Source organism: Protopterus annectens, chromosome 9.part0 (assembly GCF_019279795.1).
Source record: "Protopterus annectens isolate FY-2018-M chromosome 9.part0, PAN1.0, whole genome shotgun sequence".
Classification (NCBI taxonomy): Eukaryota; Metazoa; Chordata; order Ceratodontiformes; family Protopteridae; genus Protopterus; species Protopterus annectens.
The window spans coordinates 683,606,651-683,632,578 of NC_056743.1; the positions used below are offsets into that span (position 1 = coordinate 683,606,651).

The following is a 25,928-nucleotide window of genomic DNA, read 5'->3' on the forward strand; positions in this document are numbered from 1 at the left end:
TTATGTCTAGAGGCTACAATCGTGAGCAGGTGTTAGAGCATATTTGCATGGGTGATCTCCTTAGGGAAGATATAGGAGCTCCCCTGATCAACAGATCTTACAATCCTCCTCGTCCCAACAAGGTCAACAATGCATCCTCTGTTAACAGAATTGTTATTCCATTTACCAATAGAAACCAACATATTATAAATGTTCTAAATAAAAACTGGAGACTTTTGATGGTGGATGAAAGGATTAAAATGAGAGACCTTGTGTTGCTTACAGGAACATGTCATCTCTCAACAGACTACTTTGTTATGACAGGGTCCAACGGTTCAACAAGTATCCCACCAAGACAGGCACTTTTGCTTGCCATTCTTGCAATCAGTGTAGATATATATCTAACACTGATTGTTTCACACATCCTAACACCAAACGCACTTATATTCTTAAATGCTATGCTGATTGTAGATCTGACAGTTTAGTCTACATAGCTGAGTGTCAGCTATGTAAGGTTTTCTATGTTGGTATGACAACAAGAACTTTACGTGAACGCATCAGAGAACATATCTATGCCATTACCAAGGGCAATGTTACCAATGCCCTAGCTAAACATATAATGGAACAAGGCCATGCACATAGTTTTAAATTCCAGGTTTTGGAGCTAGTTGTTAAAAATGGTAGATTAGGGAACATTAAAAACAATATTGAGGAAAGGGAGGTTTGGGCTAAATGACAGATTAGCCAATAGATCTCTTAGGCATTAGTCATGGTTTATACTGTTGTCTTTTTTATCAATTTTTTATCATGTTCGTAGTGCATTTAATTTTATGTTAATTTTCAATTTTATGTTAATTGCTTTGCTTTGATTTGTTGATTTGAATAGACAATGTTGTTGTTACACATATTTAAACGGATGTGTTGGGACTGGATGTAAATGTCTGAGCGTTAAATCTAACGTGAAAGCGCTTACCTAACTGCAGTCTATTCTTTTGTATTGTTTTATTAAACTCGTTTTTAATATTTGGAGCTGTTCTTCGATCCAAGTTTTTATGATTCATGGTGCACCTTCTTATTCTACACAGTTATTTCAGTTTTCTGCTTTGAGGGTGCTTTACCCAGCAAGAAGTGCTTTTTTACTCGTTTGTGATTTTACAGCACAGCCCATTTTCTTGAAGTCGTGGGAGTCATAAACTGCACAAACAGTACCATCAAGGCCCCAGCTGATTCACAGCAACTAAGATTCATCGGTACGGAGAGCTTCCACTACTGAAACTGCTAAATGGTTTGTAATGCCATTTGTATTTATATAATATAATGTGCCCATGTGTCAACCTGGCACCCGGCAGCTCCCATGATTCACACATTTGGCAAACATCAAACTTATTCCACTAGTTTGTATGGCTGGACTTCCCACAGGGTCATCTATTCAGTAGATGTATATATAGGCAAGGTATGCATGACAACATGAACATGTACCACACAAACAAGGAAAAGGTGACATATACAGTGGATATAAAAAGTTTACACACCCCTGCTAAAATGCCAGGTTTTTGTGATATAAAAAATCAGACCAAAATAAATCATTTCAAAACTTTTCCCACCTTTAATGTGACCTATAACCTGAACAATTCAATTGAAAAACAAACAAATCTGTTAGGGGAAAAATATGAAAAATAAAAAAGCGTACAGTACTCTGGTTGCATTTATAGCACTTTTATTGTCTGCATATACTTTTCTAGCTAGTTTTACTGTGTGTGAGGTATTAACTAGAAATTTTCTACAATTGTTAAGCATCTGGTTGGGTTTGTTTGTTCTGATTTCCTGCTAAGGAGTGTATCATATAACTTGTTTGCAATTAAAAGCATTCTCATTTCTGCAGTTTTTTTCTACCTAAGTAGTGTGGGTAGTGTAGCATTGTCCATATTCAGGCTTGTGTTTTGGGCCTAGTTGTTTGTTAGTAGAGGCTGTGTGTCTGAGCACAGGTTCCAGGCCATCGTAGTTTAGCCAAAGCCAGTATAGCATTTCAGTGAGAGTGAATTGTTTATGGTCAATGGCTGATTGGGGTTACCTGGACTACGGCTTGGAGTAAGCACCTCATTGGTTCTTTCAAGCTTTTTTTTAAAGTTGTTTCAGGTTTCAATTTTGTTACTTAAGAAGTTAACTTGTGAGTTTTTCTGCCATTTCACACTGAGCTAATTGGAGGAAGGGCACTGAGCCAGCTGATCTGTGATATATAACATTAAGCATCCTTTTTTGCTTATTTTTATGAGTTATTTACAGCACTTTTATTGTCTGCATATACTTTTCTAGCTAGTTTCACTGTGTGTGAGATATTAACTAGAAATGTTCTACAATTGTTAAGCATCTGGTTGGGTTTGTTTACTTTGCAGTTGCCTGCCCCTACTGTAAATTTGATCTGGGACACTCTTCCCAGTCTAGTGTCATTACCTCATTCTACCTAATCCAGGGAGAACATTTGAGAAGGCCAACCCACTTAGTTTCTGCTCCTCCTTTCCCCTTTCCACTTTACAAAAAAAAAAAAAAACATTTCTAAGCTTGTTTCCTGCCTTTCCTGTAAGTCATCTAGTCCAGATTCAGATTTGCTGTATCTAGGACTGTTTGTAAGCTTCTGAGCCCCCAAGCTTTTCTGTGTTGGAGGGAAGCCTTCTAGATTAATTTTATTTCTTAGAACTAGCCAGTTTTCTAGTTTCGGCACTTAAATCTGTTTCTTTGACCTCAGCACTTGTTCAGAACTCATTGTAAGCACTCAACTTTCCTCACTTGTCTAGAGGAAAACAGTTTTTAGTACTTAATAAATAAGCTCCTATCCAGGCATATCTAAGGGTCAGCTCCTGGTGTTTTCTCCTGTCTACCTGATGAATCTGGGCATCTTGGGGCAATGCAGAAATTGCCTCATGTACACAGACAATCCTCTCCTCCTACCATCCAACATTACAACCTGTGAGAGATGCACTTATATAGCCAAACTGGAAGCAAAGCTCTCTTCACCCAAGACTGGACTAGACAGTCAAGAGGAGAAGGTAAACACTTGCACCACACCACACTCATCACATAGTCCCTCAAAACCTACACCACTAAAACACACACATAGAAACACAAAACACACACCTACATTCACGGAGGCTGTCAATAAAAATCTACCAAAGCAACAGGGACCTCCAAAACAGAAACGCAAGAAACCTCCACCCTCCCCAACACAGCCCAAATGACACATAGCCCACAAACTCAGTGTGCCACTCAACCACAGCACATAAGGCATAACAACGGGGTCTATATTAGAAGCCCAAAGATTCATTTGAGCGAATCGGAAAAGAGTGACACATATTGTGTGATCTATGGAAATGGCAAACATCCAAAACTGCGAAATTCGAAATGTCGATTTGTCATGCTTGGCCCGTCTGCAGTATAGTTCCGTAAGGTAAGTGTGCGATAGTTACAGACCTTAGGGTTAGGGTGCGGGTTAAGGTAAGTGCATAGACAGGTAATGTTTGTAAGGTTTAGTGTAGAGTTAGAAACAGGGTTTTGTTAAGTGTATGTTTGTGGAGTATTTGTTTTGTTTGGGTATATCTCCGCAGGGTAAGTGTGCGATAGTTACGGACCTTAGGGTTAGGGTGCGGGTCAAGGTAAGTGCATAGATAGTAATGTATGTAAGGTTTAGTGTAGGGTTAGAAGTAGGGTTTGGTTAGTGTATGTATGTGGTTTATTTGTTATGTTTGGGTAGGTAGTATGCAGTGGGCGGTGGGGTTGGTTGACTATGATCATTCAAGATTTTAAATTTTGCAGTTTAGGGGGTTCAACGTATTTGCGGTTCAGGCTATATGTGTTGCTGTTGTCATATTCGCTCAAAAGGGTTTTCGGGTTTTTAATATAGACCCATAACAACATACCCAACACTCTAGTTATGGGTGACTCTATAGTCAGGTACACTGATGTTCCACTCACCAGGCTAAACAAGGAGAAAGTTACTGTCAGCTGCCTGTCAGGTGTCAGGATCCACCACATAATGCATGCACTCATGTCACTCCAAAACAAGTACAAATATGACTCTGTCATTGTCCATGTTGGTGTGAAATGACCTGAGACGCACCTCCCTGGACTACATGAAAAGAGACATGGAGGAGCTGTCTGATCTTGTAGCCCAGGTAGGTATGACCCTAGCCCTGAGTAGCATCCTGCCATCACCCAGAATGATACCACAGTACAAGGACAAAATGATTGACTTCAACAATTGGCTAAGCTTCTGGTGTCATTCTAAGGGGATCCAGTATCTGTCTGTTGGGATGACATGATCAACAAACCATGATGCTTTGCCAGAGATGGCCTGCACCTGTCGCCCTTGGGATTCCGGATACTGGCTAAGGCTCTTGCTACCCCTACAGTGCCTTTTTTAGGCAAGGTTCAAATGACAAATTCACCACCATAACAGGTACAAGCAAGCAAAATCTGAGGGTAATGCTACTTAATGCTAGATGTCTAAACATCAACATGCACTCACTCAAGTCACTCCCTAAAATGGAGAACATCAACTTTTGTGCAGTGACAGAGACCTGGTTCAAGGATCCAGAGAGCACCCCCACATTACCAGGCTATAATTCATACCACACTTTTTGGCCACCTAACCTGGATGAAACACTAAAGGTGGAGGCGTGTCCATATTCATTAAGGATATCCACACCTCCACGCTAGTTGCTCAGCATAATGCATCCGAGACTATCCAAGTGAAACTAACTCTGGGCAAGACCGCAATCCAAATTGTAGCTTGCTGCAGATCACCTACCATGCCCCAGGATTCCCACTCCTCATTTACTGATACACTGGAAAATATTAGGGTACAACTAAACACCCTAATAATGGGAGATTTCAACTACCCCATCATTAACTGGGAAAACTACTCATGTGCCAACTCTTGTGCTCAACGATTTCTGGAATTCATAAATTCCATCACCTTGGATCAACTTATCCACACCCCCAGCAGGGGCAGCAATATCCTAGACCTGGTAATTACCAACATGGTCAACTTGTGTTCCACACTAGAGGTCAATTCCTTGTTGGCCAGATCCGACCACAAGCTAATCACCCTATACATTCACATCCCACCCCCACCCCCCCATTAACAAAATCACCATAAAAAATTTCTCCAAAGCCAACTTCACGCTTCTTAAAACAGAAGTGGCAAACTTCACGACACCCATGCTGACGGACAATAGAGGTATGACTGCTGAATCCTATACAAATGCACTTTATAAGCACTTACATGAATGCATGGATCGTGCAATCCCTAACAGAACCAAGATGTTATCCTTCAAAAAAAGGAAGCCAATTTGGTGGTCCGCTGTCATAAACAAACTCTACAAAAGAAGAAAGAAACTGTTGCAAAAAAAAGTAAAATCCCATAATTGGAAGAACTCCGTGTTCAGCCTCAGTAAGAAGCTGAGATCCTCATAAAATCCTCCAAAGCTAGTTATGAAAACAAAATCACCACTGATTCTAAAGACAACCACAAAGCATTCTATAGCTATGTCAAGAATCTCAATGGCAACACTCAGATCTGCTCTGAGTTACAGCACAATGGCAGTAAATATACAAAGCCAACTGATATTGTCAACATCCTGGCAAATAGGTTCAGTGCTAACTTTACCCCTCTCTTAACCCTAAAGGGCCCATCTCTATACTGGAAGAATGCAAAGTTCTTGTAATCACGGCTGCACAAGTAAAAAACACACTCTCCAAAGCCAAGAACACAGCATCCATGGGACCTGACAACATCCCAGGCTGTGTTCTACATGAACTACAGAACGAACTGGCACCCCACCTAAGTACCATGTTCAATCATAGCCTCACCTCAGGCTTTGTGTCCACTGAATAGCGGACAGCAATGGTTATCCCACTCCACAAAGGGGGAGCCACCATAGACCCTGGGAACTACCGACCCATTAGCCTGATGAGCCTGGTCTGCAAGACTATGGAACGTATCATCATGGAACTTATAAACAATAACATTGGTAATCTCCAAACTTTGGACCCTACCCAGTTCGGGTTTGTAAAAGTCAGATCATGTCTCCTAAACCTTCTTTGAAGCAGTCACCAAACCTGTAGATGAGGGTAAGGTGGTTCACACAACCTATCTAGATCTCACCAAGGCTTTCAACACCATCCCCCACTCTAGAATTATACATAAACTCACTAAACTAGGTATAAATCCCTATGTCACAAGATGGGTTGCCAACTGGCTCACTGACAGAACCCACACTGTGAAAGTAGCAGACTCTTTATCCAACTTCAGACCAGTGACAAGTGGAGTACCACAGGGTTCAGTCTTGGGTCCACTCCTGTTTAGTATCTACTTCTCTGAAGTATAGGCTAACACAGGTCTTTGGCTAACAAAGTTCACAGATGACTGCAAACTAGGAGCCATAATCAAAACTCCTAACGATGTGGACATCCTACAAAAGGGCCTCACTGAGACAGATGCCTGGTGTCAATGCCATGGCCTCAAGCTCAATGCCAAAAAGTGCATTGTCATCCCTTTTGGTAAAAACTCTGTACCCATGAACTACCACATAGTCGGTAGTCTACTTAACACCAAAAGTGTGATAAGAGACCTTGGGACACAGGTGACATTAGTCTCTCCTTTGATAATCACATCGCCACAGTAGTCAGGAAATCCTTCTATGTGGCACACCTCATCACAAAACGTTTCTCATCCAGGAAAAAAAAGAGGTCATTGTTCCCCTCTACTCATCACTCATTAGACCCATTATAGAGTTGTTGTATCTTTCGGCTTTTCCCGGTTAGGGGTTGCCACAGCGGAAATCCGGTCCGCTAATGATTGGCAGAAGATTTTATACGTACCGGGTTGCCAGCCCTGACGCACAACCTTCAATGAAGGTACGCCCATTCATGTATGTCTCCACACAGAAGATGCTTTAGCTGAGAATCGAACAGGACAACGTCTTACTGTGAGCCGACAATGGTACCGCAGCACCAGAGTACAACGCCCATTTTGGTATGTACCTCACAAGACATCTACAACAACTGAAAAGGCCGCAGAAATACCTCATAAAGAGGATTACCAGCCTCAAACAGATGCCCTACGCAGATTGTCTCAAAAAACTCTAGCTTTACTCTGTCGCATCTCACCTACTCAGAGGCGATCTCTGCCTAACATATAAAGCTATGTCAAACCCAGAGCTGTTTGACATGCTCCACTTAAAGAAATCCCAATCCCTCAGAGCTACACACTCTAGGGACCTAAATCTTGTCACCACAATAAACAGAACAGGCTGGAGGGATAGATTCCTGTCCCAGAGACTTCCCATACTCCGGAACAAACTACCTATCTATATCAAACAAAGCTCCTCATTAGCACTCTTCAAGAAAAATCTTGATGATTGGATGGGAGATAGGAAATTCACCTCAGGGATCACTTATGTGGCTCTGCTTGACAGGGGCACAGGAAAATAATTTTCTTGGATGGCAAAAGCCAGGGTACCATTTGGCTAGGCTTATATAGGCCCTAGGGCCAATAGCCTAGTACCTACCTATGAGCCTAAGTGTGCACCCCATTAAACGAATACTTTGTTGTGTGTGCACACCCTTAAGCTAATACTTTGTTGAAGCACCTTTTGATTTAATTACAGCATTCAGTCTTCTTGGGTAGAAGTCTATCAGCATGGCACATTTTGACTTGGCAATATTTACCCACTCTTCCTTGCAAAAGTGCTCCAAATCTGTCAGATTGTGAGGGCATCTCTTGTGCACAGCCCTCTTCTGGTCACCCCACAGATTTTCTATTGGATTTAGGTCTAGGGTCTGGCAGGGCCATTTCAAAACTTTAATTTTCTTCTGGTGAAGCCATTCTTTTGTTGATTTGGATGTATGCTTGGGGTCATTGTCATGTTGAAAGGTGAAATTCCTCTTCATCTTCAGCTTTCTAGCAGATGCCTGAAGGTTTTGGGTGAAAAATGACCGGTATTTGGAACTGTTCATAATTCCCTGCACCTTGACTAAAGCCCCAGTTTCAGCTGAAGAAAAGCACCCCCAAAGTATGATACTGCCACCACCATTCTTCACCATGGGGATGGCGTTCTTTTGGTGATGCAAAATGTTGTTTTTTTTTGCACCAAACTTACCTTTTGAAATTGTGGCCGAAAAGTTCAACCTTGGTCTTGTTAGACGATAACACGTTTTCCCACATGCTTTTGGGAGACTTGATGCATTGTTTTGCAAATTTTAGCCAGGCTTGGATGTTTTTCTGCGTAAGGCAATGCTTCCGTCTTGCAACCCTACCCCATAGTCCAGACATATGGAGAATATGGGAGATTGTTGTCACATAGTACACAACCAGTACTTGCCAGAAATCCCAGCAGCTCCTTCAATGTTACTGTAGCCTCCCTGACTAGTTTTCATCTTGTCTTTTCATCAATTTTGGAGGGACGTTCAGTTCTTTCCAATGTCACTGTTGTCCCATATTTTCTCCACTTTTTGATGACTGTCTTCACTGTGTTCTATGGTATATCCAATGCTGTGGAAATTTTTTGTACCCTTCTCCTGACTGATACCTTTCAACAATGAGATCCCTTTGATGCTTTGTAAGCTCCCTGTGAACCATGGCTTTTGCTGTATCAGGCAAATGAGCTATATGTCAGGAAAATCCTACTAGGACAGTTTAACTTTATTTGGGGTTAATCAGAGTCTCTTTAATTGATGGCAGGTGTGTACCCAAGAAGACTGAATGCTGTAATTAAGTCAAAAGGTGCTTCAACAAAGTATTAGTTTAAGGGTGTGCACACACAACAGAGTATTAGTTTAAGGATGTACACACTTATGCAACCAGTGTATTGTACATTTTTTATTTTTTATATTTTTTCCCTTAACAGATTTGTTTGTTTTTCAACTGAATTGTACAGGCTACAGGTCAAATTGTTGTTTGTCTTTCGACTTTTTCCCTGTAAGCGGTCGCCACAGCAGAATGCCGGTCCGCTAATGATTGGTTTTTTTTTTTTAACGCCAGGCCAGCCAGCTTGCCGCAACCTTCAAAGAAAAGCCGCCCATTACGCATGCATGTCTTTCAAACACTACCCAACCGCGGGGAGGACATGCAGACTCCACACAGTCACATTAAAGGTGGGAAAAGTTTTGAAATGATTTATTGTGGTCTTATTTTTTTATATCACAAAAACCTGCCATTTTAACAGGGGTGTGTAAACATTTTATACCCACTGTAGTGTTAGTATGTTATGTAACTGCTATGTGTTGCAGGTAACACTGGATTTGTTTTGGAGACATGGATAATGCCCGCCCTCACCCCCCATCTGCAATCCACAGACCATGGTGAAAACATGTATAATACTGTCCATGCAGAAAGAATAATTTCCTCAAGTGTGTATTTTGACACCTGAAGGGATGCTTCAATTGCCTGGACACATCAGGGAGGGTACTGCAATATACTGGGTACCTGCATCAAAATCTTTGTGGCATGTCCCATGTTGCATAATACGGAACTGTGTGAAGAGTTCCAGTAGCAGAGGAACATGCCATATGAGCCCAGAATAACAACAGGATCATTAGTGGAAGAACAGGACATCGATATTTAGATGGAGAGGCAGTAGTAATACCACATGTAAGATGGAGGCAGGTGGAATACATCACGATTCTGGTGAACAGATAGCATTTGGCCCACAGCTATGAGCCATGACAACAACACAGAATAAAACAATGCATGTATCATCACACCCAGGCTATGCAAAGCAGTGCATGGACTGGCCATTCTATATATCAGATATAACCTTACCCATGCAGTTTAGAGGGTGGCAGGGCACAGTCATCATCACTTGCACAGGTGATAGCTGACAGAAATACCATAATATGGGGTACAGTCTTAAGAGGTAAATTCAGGAGCCACCAAGTCTGCAAGCAGATTGTGGGGTGTCATAGAACATATCCTCCAGTGGTGGGGTTGAACTGCCATATATGATCATTGTCAATATCTACTATGGTGACCTGCAGACTCAGGGCTCGTTGTGTTGTGTGACAAGGAAGTTGCAATGTAGAACAATGCAATAAAGTGCATGCACCCTGTTGAACTGTCCCATGGCAGAACAGATCTTTGCTGTCCCAGAACTGGGCAATGGCTTCGAACAGGCTTGGTGCTCCATGCACTCGCAGGTGATAATGAAGGTGTATAACTTCAGGCACATTCTCGAGCAGCCTGGTGAGGAGTTCCAGGTGTTGAGCACAAGGAATGTCACTGCTTATAAATGAGTGACTGCCAATGGCTGAGTGTAGTAATCTGTGAGGCCATAGCTGACAGTGATGCCATGTCATCAACAGTCTTTGTAGTGCATGTGAAGGTACTGTAAGTGCCAAGTGACCTTTCATCCAGAACCTTCCATGGCCACTCACCACATGGCCTGCAGCAGCATACTTTAGGTAATTTCCCATGTTACAGAGACCTGTTATGGTTATCTGCATTCTTGTTCTGCACCACTTCCTGCCACACCTGGTCCTGATACATCTTGACCATGGCACCTTTGCCCAGGATGCACATACTGTGTGTGAAGAGCCTGCAGTAACATCTTATTCTTCTGTTCTTTGAACTTTAAATGCTGCTGCTTCTCTTACAGACCCATGGCAAGCCCTGTACATCTATGGGCTACACATGTCAGTGAACTAGTGCATCACGCTGTCTGTGGAAATCATCCACCTATGGAGAGTGACTATCTTCCACAATTCTGCAGCCGACTAGCAAGATCCTGTACTTCTATGTACAACCCTCCCCACATGTACATTCCAGTCTTGAAAATAAAAGTAATCTACACCCCTTCCTGCATCTGTGTATTGACCCCATGTAATGGTATGTGCCCCCTATAACCCCTTACAATGTGTTGCTATGCCTACCCCATGTACAGAGGTCTTCCCATCCCTTATGTCATATCATTTCATATGTGTCCATATGCCAGCGTACTGTGATTCCCCCTCACGTATACCACAGGTGTTGAGTCCACTACTAGGTCACATTACCAAGCAGAGTTTCTGCCTTCATTTAGTATATATAATCCTGTATTTCACTGACATAGTCAGTGGAAGGTGTGTTCCATCCACTATTTGTCAAATAATATGGCTACCCTTGTGCAGTTTCCTCTCCTTGTTACATTCTACTTTCCTACTTTCATATCTCCTCCAACCAGCCTCATTTCATTGATGAATCAGGTTGCCATTTGGCCATGCTGACTCTCTGTAAGCTATATGGATTGGCAGCTATGTGGCTACTCATTGCACATGTGGGCATGCATGAATTGTCCCTCACTAGCCTGACATGGTGGTGACATCCATCACATCAGTCACACACCCATCTGTCACACTGCCCCTTCAAAATACCTACTTAGCTTGCTTTTCCTGGTTTTGTGGTCATTCTGATGGTAACCATTTCAAATATCAGGACCCACTAGAGTGAGTTCAAAACACAGAAACTGAATGGCTGAAAAAATGGACTTACAAATATGAAGTCCAATACCATCATTTCACAGAATATCCCCTTCTCTATTAGGTATGGTGATCTCTGAGTTGTTTTATATAAGTACAGGGATGTGGTGATCTCTGAGTTGGTATATTTAAGTACAGGGGTGTGATGATCTTTGGGTTGTTTTTATATAAGTACAGGAGTGTGGTGATCTCTGAGTTGGTATATAACTACTAGGGGTGTGAGGGGGCTTGTCCCCAACAACAGGGAATGTAGGGGGATTGTCCCCTGAAAAAATAGAAGTTTAAAGAAGAAATGTTTGAGATTCATTCTTCTCCTGGATTTTTGATTTGTTTTCTGTCTGTTGGCACTTGGCATTTTGAGTATCCATTCTGCTATACTGTGAAGTCATGTGCTTGGTATCTCTGCACTGTACTGACCCTAATACTTGTCTGATTAGCTCTGGCCTGCATCGAACTATCTGCTCCACACCATGTAGCACTGCACAGCTACACAGAGCTTGCTTATGACTCCCTTCCTTACACTATAGCTGTTTAATGTCACCATATCTGCATACAGCTATGCCAGGTGTATTTTTGGGTTGATAAGTTCAGGTATATGTTTAATCATTGAACAGCACATTCACTGAACAGCTGTTCATCAAATACTAATCATCGAACCTGGCTATAATCAAACGGCCATATCATTGTAACGATTTATGTCAAACAATGATAGTTGTCCAGCATAAAGAAAGCATAAGGAAGTACTTACTTATTGGTAACTTAGATACAAGGAAACCTGCCCTTTCCCCACAGTAGTGCAGTTTCAGAGTTGGTATATATAATTAGCAGGGGGTATAGGGGGGTGCAGCCCCTGACATAAAGTGTCTGGTGTTCACCTAATCTTCCTCTTGTGACGGGCTGCACCCCCTTCACCCCCGCTAATTATATATACCAACTCCAAAATTGCACTACAGTGAGGAAAGGGCAGGTTTCCTTATATATACACATTCACCATAGTCCAGCCCTAGATTAAGTTCACACACCCTTCCCCACACTCTGAGACATGTTATCTCTCAACAGCTCTCATCGGCTCCCTTTTCATGTTTAGAGAACTACATTGGCTGCTTCATCATGGCCCACATCATTTCATACATTAAGCTTAAAACTACCACCACTGGCCCACAATCCAATTTTTCTTACCCTATAAAAAGACACCACTTTTGTTTTTATTGCAATGAAAAGAATGGTACTGTCCAACTGAAATGAATATAAATAACTGCTAAAAATCTGATATTACCACAGCGCTTATCTGACCAAGAAGGAAATATACTTTTTGAATTCTATAGACGTCTCCGTAGATGTTATTTACTTATAAAGTTTTATTTTATTAAGATTCTATACAACTTCTGATTGATTACCAAGGTATTCCTGCTCTGTTTTTTATTCTTAATTCAGTTTCAACCATTTGTGTCAACCCCCTAGGGGTTACAAGCACGTATTCCTTCAGAGCAAGCTCTTCACAACCACAAGCATCAAGTGTACAGCTTCTTTTCGACATTCCACTTGTTGGATATGCCTGGTTAGATGCATACCAAAGGGGGCATTATACTCAATGACAGGTCTAATGAATGCCGAAGACTGTGGAACATTGACTTCCTTGGACTTTGACTCCATACCTTTGTTTATAAGTTGCACAACATAGAATGAATTCCTCACTGCTGTAGACATGTGATGATCAAAGTCTAGATTACTGTCTATGTGTGCCTCCAAGTCCCGGACTACTGGGTCAAGTCTTAAGGGTGTGTTGTCAGTATGATAGTTACCATGGGTGAATGACATACTGAAGCATACTATTGTGCATTTCTTGTCATTTAGTTTTAGTCCATGGCTCTGACACCAGTTGTTTGTCTGTGGCAGTCTTTCCTGGAGAACATTTTGGTTGGTGGTAATTCAGTGACAGCTATAATTTGCAATCATATGCAAATTTAGTCAGCCAGAGGCCACTGACATTGGTCTTAACTTCAGAGAAGTAAATGCCAAAAAGGAAGAATCCCAGGACTGATCCTTGAGGGGCTCCACTAGTGACCAGCCTCTTTGTAGAGATGGATTCCCCATTTCTAATGTCTTGGGTCCTGTCTGTGAGCCAGCTGGCTATCCACTGGGTGACATAAGGGTTTGTACCTAACCTCTTGAGTTTGTCAACCATCCCCGAGTGGAGTATTGTGTCAACTTCCTTGGCCAGGTCAAGATAGGCAGTGTAAACCATTTTGCCCTCATCCATTGCTTTGGTGACCTTCTCATAGAAGTCCACCAAGTTGAGTAAGCATGACCTACCCTTGATGAAACCAAATTGGATTGGTTCCAATGTCTGGGTGTTTCCTATGTCATTATTGATCATTTCCATGATAATTCTTTCCATGACTTTGCATATGAGACTATGTGTTTGTAGTTTCCAGGGTCTGTAGATGGCCCACTTTTGTGAGGTGGGATGAATATTTGGAGGCTACAGTTAAATAGCAATTCCTTCATGCTATCTAGAAGGCATCCTGGGATATTCTCTGGGCTCACTGATGCAGTGTTCTTGGCCTTAGAGAGAGCATTAAGGACCCGTTCCCTAGTGATAGCAGGAAGATTGTATTTCCTGTTGGAAGGTTGAGGGGGGAGGAGAGGGGTAAAGTTGGAGTTGAATTTGTCATCCAGTAGGCTTGCTATATCTTCTGGCACAGTATACGCGGATCCATTAACAATGAGCTCTGCACAAAATTGTGTATTGCCTTTGAGGTTCCAGAAATAGGTAAAGAATGCCTTGTGGTTGTCCTTGGCCTGGGAAGCCAAATTTACCTCAAAGTAGATTTTATTTGTCCTCTGAGTTGTTTTGTTTAATGTGAGGTCTTTTACCCTGCTGGATGCTGTACCTATTAATTTTTGCCATAATTTTCTTCCTTCTATAATGCAGCCTATTGATGCAGTGATTCCACCAAGGTAGCTTGGTTTTTGAGTTAGTTCTGTACTTCTTCCTGATGGGTACAGCTGCCTCTATGCAGCTATTAACATGTTTGTACAGGGTTTCTGTGAACAGTTCCACATAGGTTGCAGTGTTCTCAGGTTTTATGAGGGCTTGACATTTTGCCAGGTTATCACTTAAAAGTAGCAAGTTTGCCTTAGAGTAGTTCCTGAATATATCAGAGTAGCTGGGGTTCCAGGTTTTGTTTTTACTTCAGATGAGACCATTTTGAGGTCTGACCTTGCCAGAGAAGACAATACACTAGGGGGTGTGCGACACACTCTCATATTAGTGAGGACCAGATCCAGTATGATTGCACCCCTGAATGGTGTATTGTCAATCTGGGTTAGGGAGTTTGTGTTTACAAAATCCAGGAACCTCTATACCAGTACATTTTGTGCCATATATGAGTCACAGTTAATAGTTGGGTAATTAAACTCACCCTTGAATATGGCATTGGGATGGATGGTAAGTGTTTCCAAATAGTTTAAATACATGGTATGGGTTTCCTGGGTCATATAGAGGGACCTATAGCTTGCAAGGAAGTGGTATTGGACTTTGTCTATGGTGATTTGAATGTGGAGAAGCTTAAGTACATTCTCTTGTTTAGCCAGCCTTAAGGTATATTTATTTTTGATGTAAACTGAGATACCTCCACCTTTAATCCCCGTTTGTGTAGTAGCTGGTCTAAATGTTTGGAAGGCATTATAAGCTTTCACTGTTGATATGATCTCTGTGACTTTAAACCATGTCTCAGTGACCGCACAGACATAAGCATTCCCCTAGGATGAAAAGCGCTTCTAGAGAGTGGAGGGATTTTTTTTTGTTTAGACTCCTAGCATTGAGCAGTAGCACCTTTAAATTTTCTTGGTTTTGATTTGCTTTGTCAGAAGTACTTTCTGTTTGGCATTGCCTAAAAAGGCACTGTGGGGGAGGACAATGCCTTGAATATTCAAAAGCCTAAAGGGGAGAGGTGGAGACCATCCCTGGAAAAGCAGTGTGGTCTGTTGACCATCTCCTTCCATGCTGATAAATATTGCACCCCCTTAGAATGACACCAGAAACTAAGTCAATTATTAAAGTCTGTCATCCTTTGTTCATATTGTGGCATTGTCCTTGGAGAAGGTAAAATGTTGCTCAATGCTAGGCTCATACCATCCTGGAACACATATTTTGAGAGCTCCATAATGTCTCTTTTTGGGAGGTACATCTCAGGTTATTTACACCCACATGGGCTATGACTGAGTCATACAGGTACTTCTGGTCCAATGACCTGAGTGCATGCATAATGTGGGGGATCCTGGCCCCTGATAAGTAACTGACTGTGACTTTCTCCTTACTCAGCTTGGTGAGAGGGACATTAGTGTGTCTTACAATGGAATCTCCAATGACCAGAATGTTGGATTGTGTGGTGGCTTGCCTTATGAGCTTAAAAATAGAGGCTCCATGAGATGTAGCTGTATTTATCGACGTGGGTATTGTTATGAAAGAGTGCATTCGGGGCTGCTGAATGTATTTGTTATGTGTACTTTGTCTAGGAGGTCTTTGGGGTTTAGGAAGTTTACATTTAAGTGCCTCGGCATATGTGGGTCTATGTGTCTACTTTGAATTATGTGTGATGGCTGCAGCGTGTGTACTACTAACAACTTTATTGACATTAGGAGTGCTTTTATGTGAGAGCTTTGCCACCACTGACATTGTGTAAATACATATCTCACACACAGTATCAGTTTGTTTGAGAATTAACTGGTTGTCAGTAAACATGAGGCAATTTCTACATTGCCAGAGGATGCCCATATCCACAAAGCTGGTAACAGAGATAGTGGGAAAGTTCATATCCATGGCAACATACCCTTTTTTATTGACTAGACATTTGAAGTGAGAATATAAAGCAATGTCAGGAGTATCCGGTTTGCAACTTTGGGGTCAGTGCTTGTCACTACAAATTATTTGTCCTGTGTGCAACTAAGTATTGGTGAAATTTCAGTGATGCTTTTACAGGAAAAATGTCAACTCAAGGTGTCTATGTCTATACAAGGCACTGCCAAACACTTGAGAGAAATCTAAAAGTAGACACAGATGATTTGTGGATGAAGTATTTAGGCAGATATTCTGAAGATAGAAACAAATCAAGCAGTACTTACTCAAAATAAAGAATTAGGTTGTCAAGAATGATGAATTGAGGGGAGTCATCTGAAATGGCTACTGCCTGACTACTACTAGTGCTGGTCTCACCAAAGCTTCATGCTGCTGGGATACCATGCTTCTTTGCTTCTTCTCTCACCAGAAGCAAAACAGTAGCACTAATCCCAAGACAGGAAGCAGGCCACAGTCTTGCCCCAGATGATGCAAGGGTCTGTGGGTTTGTTGTAGTCTTTTCCTGGTAGATGCCTTGAACAACAAACAGACTAATCAGGAAGGTCAAATACAGACACTCACTGCCCAACCAGAAACACTCAGGAATCAATGTACTGTGCTCCTTCTCTCACCTGGAGCAAACTATAAGCACAAATTCTAAGCTGCAACCTATGAAGCAATGATTAGGCTTTCTGGTGAGCAGCAGTCTCCAAGAAATAATGTCCCTATGCTCCTTCACTCACCAGGATCAAAAGAGAAGCACTAATCCCAAGATTACTACTGAGAGGCAGAATGTGGGCTCTCCAATAATTGACAGTCTTGGAGTAGATGTTGCAGATTTTAAAGGTAAGATGGAAAAATGGGTTAATATCCTAAGAGCTGCAATGTGCACTAAGCAGTTAGATATGAAAGAGAGTGTAATTTAAGTTTTAGCTATCTGAGTGGAGAGCCACTCATTTTACAAGAGCAAAATAGATTAGAAGGAGGTTGGCACTTAGTATTCTGGCTCTATGGAATACAGTGGGGCAGCCAATAAATGTAAATAGTTGAAGGGGAGTGATTTCACAAAATGATAACTTTGTGGTTACTCACAATAGCTAATGAAAGAGGTGCAGGAAGGAGATATGTGGCAAAATTAACATAAGGGACTGATGACTAGAAAGACAGTTGAGGTGGAAAAAAATAAATTCTGTGTGACTCACAGAGACACAGCTAAGGGCTCTTTCCTAGTTTAAATATGCAGTTAAAGCAAAATACAAGTAAAACACAATATAAAGAAAATAAATCACAATACACAAAATAGGAAAAGACAATGGAACTATACAAAATACAAAAAAGCAAAAAACAAACCTTTCCCTCACAGCAGGTTGTGGCACAGTTTGGATGAGCATTTTCATTAAGGTTAAGCAATAAGTTAGACAATCCCATTAAGGAGGTTTCAAATGGGCACTCTGATATAATCTTGATCAGAGAAACGTAGTTAAGTATGTCTAAGTCTGCACTCACACTGCCTAATTATATGTGGATCCATAACTATAAAACCAGCAAGACTGGTAGCAGCACATCAGTATATGTAAATAATATTGATATACTGTAGAAGTTCCCTGTGGCAGTAGTAGCAAAATGATAAATGCAAAGGTCGGGGTGAGTTCTAAACAGTGTACAGATATGGTTCCTTTTACAGACCACCATCAAAAGATAAGAATAAGGTGATGGTTTTTATTGAATGAACTGGTAAGGGTGTTTAATAAAAAGAAAGATCTATTTACAGGAGACCTAAACATCTGGAGTTAGAAATTATTCTTTTCCCATATAAAATATTGCATTATACTGCTTCTGGTACAAAACACAGATGTTTGGTGCTCTGTCAGAGATGATGGGTGAGCAAGTTGGAGTGACTAGGGAAATTATTTTTTTGAGCTATGATACAAACTCGGAGTTGCCTAGACATACTAAAGCCTTGCTGAGTCTAATTATGATGGCTGCCAAAAAAGCAATTACTAGAAAATGGAAATCAAAGTATAAACCAATTTTACTAGAAGTAGTGAAGATAGTAACAGAGTTAAAACAACTGGAATTGTGATCTTTAGAAAAGGGTAGGAGCAAATTACATAGAAAAATGGGGATTGTGGGATCAATGCATGCAGAGGAGGAACTAGGTGTAAAAGCAGGCAGGGTTTGAATGAGCTATGTAATGGATGGCTAACAATGACTGGATATGTTAAAAGTGATGTATAATGTTTGCAGCTACAGTTGTGTCACACGGTTTGGAATGCATAATGTTTGCAGCTGAGATTGTGTTGCTATGGTTTATTGTCATTTATATAAATGCAACATGGCCAATGTCATACATGATGATTTAATAAAGATGTTTCTTGTTTAAAAATACAAAAACAGATGTTAGGTGCGGCTTATTTTGTTCTTAAGAAAGGACCTCCAGTTTTCTTAAAGCTTGTCCTTTTTCATGAGACATCACAAGAGGTGATGCATGGAAACATAACTTCTATATTCACACAACTCAAGATCTATAGCAGTACACACATTGCTAATATTCTGTGCTAAACTGCAGCGAAAGGAGAAACCTGTACCACCTGAAAAGTTTTGCTGCTAACTAGATATTGCAAATGAACTGTCTTAAATTGGCACTGACTCATGAGATGTTGTAGAACTGTAACAACACAAATTACTTCACTTATGGGTTCACTTATGGGTGATGGGTTGCAAACTGGCTAAGTGACAGAACCCACAGGGTCAGAGTTGCTGGCGCCATGTCAGACTCAAAGCCTGTCACAAGTGGTGTTCCACAGGGCTCAATCCTGGGCCCACTCTTGTTCGGCATCTACTTTTCAGAAGTACAAGCAAACACAGGAGGGTTATGGCTGACAAAGTTTGCAGATGACTGCAAACTGGGCGCCATAGTTGAGAACACATCTGACACAGATATCCTTCAGAAAGGTCTTATAGAAATGGATAACTGGTGCCAGAGCCATGGCCTAAAGTTAAACGCCAAAAAATGCATAGTCATACCCTTCGGGAAAAACAAGGTTACCCCTAGCTACCATATAGGTGGCAATCCACTAAGCACAGAAGAGGTTATCAGGGATCTGGGGACCCAGGTTGACAGTAACCTTTCATTTGACACTCACATTGCCAAAGTAGTTAGGAAGACCTTCTACATTGCCCACCTGATCATGAAGGGATTCACATCTAGATCAAGGGAGGTCATCGCCCCCTTGTACTCATCACTCATCAGACCAATGATTGAGTACAATGCCCCATTCGGAATGTAACTGACCCGACACCTGCAGCAACTGGAAAGGCCCCAAAAGTTCCTCACCAAAAGGATAAAGGGTCTCAAAAATATGTCTTATGCTGCCCGACTGAAGGAACTCCAGCTCTATTCAGTCGCTTACCGTCTGCTCAGAGGTGACCTGTGCCTGACATACAAGGCCATGTCCAACCCGGAATTGATGAACATGCTTCATCTCAAAAAATCTAGATCCCTCAGAACTACAAGGGCGGGAGACTTAAACCTTGACACGGTTATTAATAGGACGTGCTGGAGGGACAGATTCATCACCCAGAGACTCCCTATGCTGTGGAACAAAATCCCGGTACATGTGAGGCAGAGCACCTCGCTGGCTTTGTTCAAGAGAAATCTTGACCAATGGATGGGAGATCGCAGATATACCCCAGGGATTACCTCAGTGTCACTGCTTGACAGAGGCACAGCAAAATAATGGGCATAGTATCCTTCAAACTAAAGGGGTGGCGAAAGCCACAAAACTCTGGGCTAGGCTTATAAATGCCCTTGGACAGATAGCCTAGTATGAACCTATGAACCTATAAAGCAGTAATTTCAATGTATTTATCCAGAATCCATTGGTGCTGTATGGAAAATCCCACTTGATAGTCCCCGTGCATACCTCTCAACTATACAGATTTTCACAGAAAGTCCAGATTTTGCCTCATATTTTTGGCACTTTTTTCATAAAAATTCTGACAAATTAGTAGCAAATCATTAAACATTGTAGTTAGAAAATAATGACAAACATCTGAATTTTAGACTTCATACCCTACCCTTCAGAAAAGTCATGCTAATGTAAAACCTGTTATTCTATCAACTTTCTAAGTTTGTAAGAGCAATACTTAAAAAATGCCTCATTTTGGGGCCTTTGTCCTACTTTTATTTATAGCTTTGTCCAGATTTCTTGCTCTAAGAGATTGAGAGTTATGCCCCAAATTGTGAGGATGACAAATATATAATATCAAAAACTGCAACAATGACTTATTTTACAGAATAATTTGCAGCTTCATCATTTGCAGTATGGCTGCTAATGAAATGTGGTGTTAGATAACACTGTCTGAAAGATGTCATATATCCTGTAAGTGACAGTAAGACTGCAAACTATGTTGCAGCCAGATATATTGAAGCACGCATAACGTATCAGAATACAGGACAGCAGTGAAACAGCTAGAAGAATAGCTACTGTGCATGACCATCAAAGCAAACAGTCAGTCGGATCATAACAGGGTAGTTTAAACATGTTCAGATTTAGTGGGCTAGGTATTCAGTCATATCATAAAGACATCTTAGACTTACTTCTAGGCATTTAGCAGGTCATTCATGGTTATACAATATGGACACATGATGCGGATTACTGGGAACCAATTTACAAAGTGCTTTACTACAGGAAATAATTTAAAAGGTATAAGTACCTATAATAGTATATTAAGCAGGATTGTGTGAGACAGAAGACAGAGTGTACTGTAAATGTCTGATACTACAGGAAATAATTTAAAAGGTAGATGTACCCAGAATAGTATATTAAACAGGACTGCATGGGACAGAAATCGGAAAGTAGATGTCTGTAGATGTACCCAGAACAGTATATTAAACAGGACTGTGTAGGACAGAAATTGGAGAGCAGATGTCCAATACTGATGTGATGGTCCAGTCAGTACGAATTGTATTCTGTAGTGCTTTTACATTGCAAGTGATGTAATACAGGACAAATAAAGTGTTTTGCTATACTTTATGTGAAAAACATTATATAACCACAAATTTATTTTGTATTATTATTATTATTGTTATTGCCATTATTATTGTTGCTATTATAATTGTTATGATTAATACTAGTAATATTACTATTATTATCATGAATACTTAACTGTCTTTTATTAACTGGTAAGTGAAAGAATGCTCTTTGTGTCAATAGTTGCAGAGTTCATTTCTCCACATGCCTGTATCTGTGAACCTGACATTTTACTTTCAATCCAAAACTACAGTCCCCAAAATTTGAACAAATAACCAAATGCAGTTGCATTGCCAGTGTGACAGGCTGCCTTTGTTTACGCATCCCAAGGCCGTCACTGCAAGTCTTATGAAATATTGTTGATGAAACATGAAACCCTGTGAGAGAAAGTGCACTTGGTGCATTCAGTGCTTAAAGCCAGAGTTTCTGTTCATGCTTACATAGCTCATGAGGCTGCCCTACATGAAATGAATACAAAATGAAGGTGCTATACCTCTTCCTGCTTTCTCTGTCCACAGCCTTAGCTGACTCTTCTTCTGGTGAGTGTTACTTTTTTAATGAGTTGGAACTGTAATGGGTATGTGTGAAAGAGGAGACTATGAGACACAAAAAATTACATGTCTTCACTGCTTATAGATTGTAAGGAAACTTTTTACATGCCCATAATATGCATTTCAGCAAATGGTCTATTGACTTTATTCATTTTTCTTATTTCTCTTTTTATCTATTTTACACACTTCCATCTTAACTGAAAGTTTTCCTTCCATACATGATCAGGTCTCTACAGCAAATAGTTTAAACTGATAAGGATGTATTGATTCTACACATAAATTCCCCATAACAGGCACAGTATAAAAGCATGGAAATACAAAACTAAATGGTACTAAATGTACGGCAGAATATACAGCACTGGTAGAAAAATATAAGCTCTTCATCTGCTTATAGTTTTTTCCTATTTAGCCTTTCTTCATATACACTAAAGGCACAAAGAACAGACATAGATATGCTAAATACTGCAGACACTCATTTCAGTGAATTCTAGTTCATTTTTACTAAGGCTTTCCTCTTTATGTTTTACTGGAAATGCTATCTAATAATGTAAATCAGTCATAAACTTTCAGCTAAGGTATGTAATTTAACATGTATTAAATTTGCTGGTACCATTATATAAAAGAGGTTCTCAGCTTCACTTTGACTGGTGGTACTCTCACAAAGCATATTATTTTAATTAATTTGCTTAGCTTTTGTTTTACTGGGTTTAGTAAAAAAAAAAACTTATCAGTGGAGACCCGGGAAGAAAGCTTCAACTTATTACAAACATTTTTAAACAGATAATCAGTATACACATGAACAGACATTAAATAATATACAAGGACACATACATTTGTTAATTAGACTACATTCATATAAACATATAGGCAACTATTACAGTGTAAAAGGTACTTATGCATTAGCAGATGTTGAACACTGAGCATTTGAAGAGGTGTTTTAGTGTGTTTGTCAGGAAAAAATAATAGATTGTGTGATTAGTGCTTAGAAATTCAAATAAATGGATGTGAGAGAAGAAACTAGGTAGGGTAGGAAATAATATAATTACAAGGTGGGGTGCAAAGCAGGTTCAGAGACAATTTATATATATATATATATATATATATATATATATATATATATATATATATATATATATATATATATTAATTATATATGGCTATCTTAAGGTTTCTATTAGAATTATAGAGGTGGGGGTGAGCAGTGTCACAACACAAGGTATATAGCTACGAGATGCTAGTAAAACTATTCAGGTATTGGGGAAGACTGGTTGTGTGGTACAGGATTCTGAATGAAGAGAAATGGTTTGACACTATGGCAAGATAACAGTGGCATTTATCCTGGAGATGTAAAGGAGCAGATCCATTATTTTGACAGGGGAAGTTTTAGTTGTGTTTTAAATAAGTTTGCATTCAGAATGGATTTCAATGGTAGTGAGATGTGGTTCAATAGTTGAGTTACTCTGTTTGAATACAGGGAGTCACCTACAGGTGATTTATTTACTTATAGTGATTCGTGATTTTTATCTGAAGAGCAAAATTCTATTGTGGAAGTAGTGGTATATCAGGTCGTTAAGGACCGAACAATTGGGTGGCTTATAGAGAAGTCTGTGTATTGTACTTAGCTGAGCAGACCTAGGTGATGTGGTAGTTCTAACCAGTTTAACTTGCTGAGAGCTAGGCAGTAGTGTGTTCTATTGTTACAGTTTACTGCAAATTTGGCTATTTTACGATAACATTGCTCAAGTATGGACAATTGTGGCACTTGAAGTTTAGTAAAGATTGAGGTAGCATACAGGAAAATGGAAGTAAGAAAACAGAGGTTATATGTCTTCTGTCTATGACAGCGAGGTAGGTTTTTACTCTGTATAATGTACCTAGTTTTGATGATTTTTTTACCCATATGTGATACATGATGGTTGAATTTCAACTGGTAATCTATGATATCACTCAGTAGTTTTCTGTGGTTTACTTGTTCTATTATGGTGTTGTTGGCAGAGACAATAGTGGACAGTGATGTTTTTGTTGAGATGTGCTGTGGAGTGAAAAGCAGTTTTTTTTAGGATTTAGAAGTAGTTATGCATTATTTAGCCATGTTTTAATCAATAAGAAGGATTGTTGCATAAGGCCTTAAAGTTTAGAGAGAGATTTGGCAGAGCAAATTAGAGTCAAGTGTTCTGTGTATTTTTCGTAGCATTATAGAGATCATTGATGAATATGTTGAAAAGTATGGGGTCAAGTATAGATCCTTGTGGGACACCAATAACTACTGGGAAGAGGGTGGACAAATCATTTTTCCATTTCACTGTTTGATAGGTAACTATGGAACCACTGCAGTAAGGAACTGGAGAGCCCTAAGGATGAAAGTTTATGTAAGAGTTTCTGGTGAGAGATGGTATCAAAAGCTTTTGTTAAGTCTAGGAATGTGGTGGAGACTAGGCTTCCAGCATTTCTGTAAGTGGTGACAGTATTAAAATTCAGCAAAGCAATAGTTGTGCTGTGATGAGGACACAAGCCATGTTAGGTCTGCTAGATAGCTGGTTAGCTGCTTATGAATACATGTTTCTAATATTTTTGAAAGGGGAGATAAAATGGCAGTTGACGAAGTATCAGTATTGATTCCACCTTTGTGCAGTCTGATAATGAATGAATGAATGATTTTTACCATAGCTAGATGACTTTACTTTCAGATACAGATTGATTTAAGATAGCTGAAATTGGATGTGAAAAAGTCACAACTGCCATCTTAAGATATTCGCTAGGTAGACTGTCAGGGGTAGTTATAGTAGACTTTAATTTTTTAAGGTATTTTTTGAAGGTATTTGTGGGAATCGTTTGGAAGGAGAAATCTTAACAGTGGCCATGTGACTGAGTAGGGACCTTAAGAGCTTGATTAGTCACCTGGCTGGTTAATGACTGTACTATCTGTATAATGTGGATATTGAAATAGTTGGCTGTGGTATCATAGGTTCATAGGTAGGTACTAGGCTATCAGCCCTGGGGCCTATACAAGCCTAGCCAAAAAGGTACCCTGGCTTTCGCCACCCAAGAAAATGATTTTCCTGTGACCCTGTCGAGCAGACCCACAGAGGTGATCCGCGGGGTGAATTTCCTATTTCCCATCCAATCATCAAGATTTTTCTTGAAGAGTGCTATTGAGGAGCTTTGTTTGATATAGATACGTAGTTTGTTCCAGAGTATGGGAAGTCTCTGGGACAGGAATCTATCCCTCCAGCATGTTCATTTTATTGTGTTAACAAGGTTTAGGTCCCTAGAGCATGTAGCTCGGAGGGATTGGGATTTCTTTAAGTGGAGCATGTCCAACAGCTCTGGATTTGACATAGCTTTGTATGTTAGGCAGAGATCGCCTCTGAGTAGGCGATATGCGATGGAGTAAAGCTGAAGTTTTTTGAGACGGTCTGCGTAGGGCATCTGTTTGAGGCCGGTAATCCTCTTTGTGAGGTATTTCTGTGGCCTTTCCAGTTGTTGTAGATGTCTTGTGAGGTACATACCAAAAGGGGAGCTGTACTCTATAATGGGTCTAATGAGTGACGAGTAGAGGGGAACAATGACCTCTTTTTTCCTGGATGAGAAACCTTTGTGATGAGGTGTGCCATGTAGAAGGATTTCCCGACTACTGTGGTGATGTGATTATCAAACCTGTATCCTAAAGTCTCTTATCACACTTTTGGTGTTAGGTAGACTACCATCTATGTGGTAGCTCATGGGTACAGAGTTTTTACCAAAGGGGATGACAGTGCACATTTTGGCACTGAGGCCATGGCTTTGACACCAGGCATCTGTCTCAGTGAGGCCCTTTTGTAGGATGTCCACATCATTAGGAGTTTCAATTATGGCTCCTAGTTTGCAGTCATCTGTGAACTTTGTTAGCCAAAGACCTTCTGTGTTAGCCTGCACTTCAGAAAAGTAGATACCAAACAGGAGAGGACACAGGACTGAACCCTGTGGTACACCACTTGTCACTGATCTGAAGTCAGATTTGGAGTCTGCTACTTT

General features: G+C 40.5%; 1 protein-coding gene across 2 annotated transcripts in view; it reads left to right on the top strand.

Annotated features, from left to right (window-relative positions):
* Positions 1-25,928, top strand: part of LOC122811444 (neural proliferation differentiation and control protein 1-like) — a 311,459-nt gene that overhangs the window by 201,007 nt on the left and 84,524 nt on the right. Inside the window, exon 1 of one of the 2 annotated variants that reach the window (XM_044083290.1) lies at positions 21,812-21,902. The exons of the other annotated variant lie outside the window; for it this stretch is intronic. Coding sequence (XP_043939225.1) covers positions 21,842-21,902 — 61 coding nt within the window. The 5' untranslated portion in view covers positions 21,812-21,841. Of the gene's footprint in view, positions 1-21,811; positions 21,903-25,928 lie in introns of those variants that run through there. 2 annotated transcript variants of the gene reach the window in all.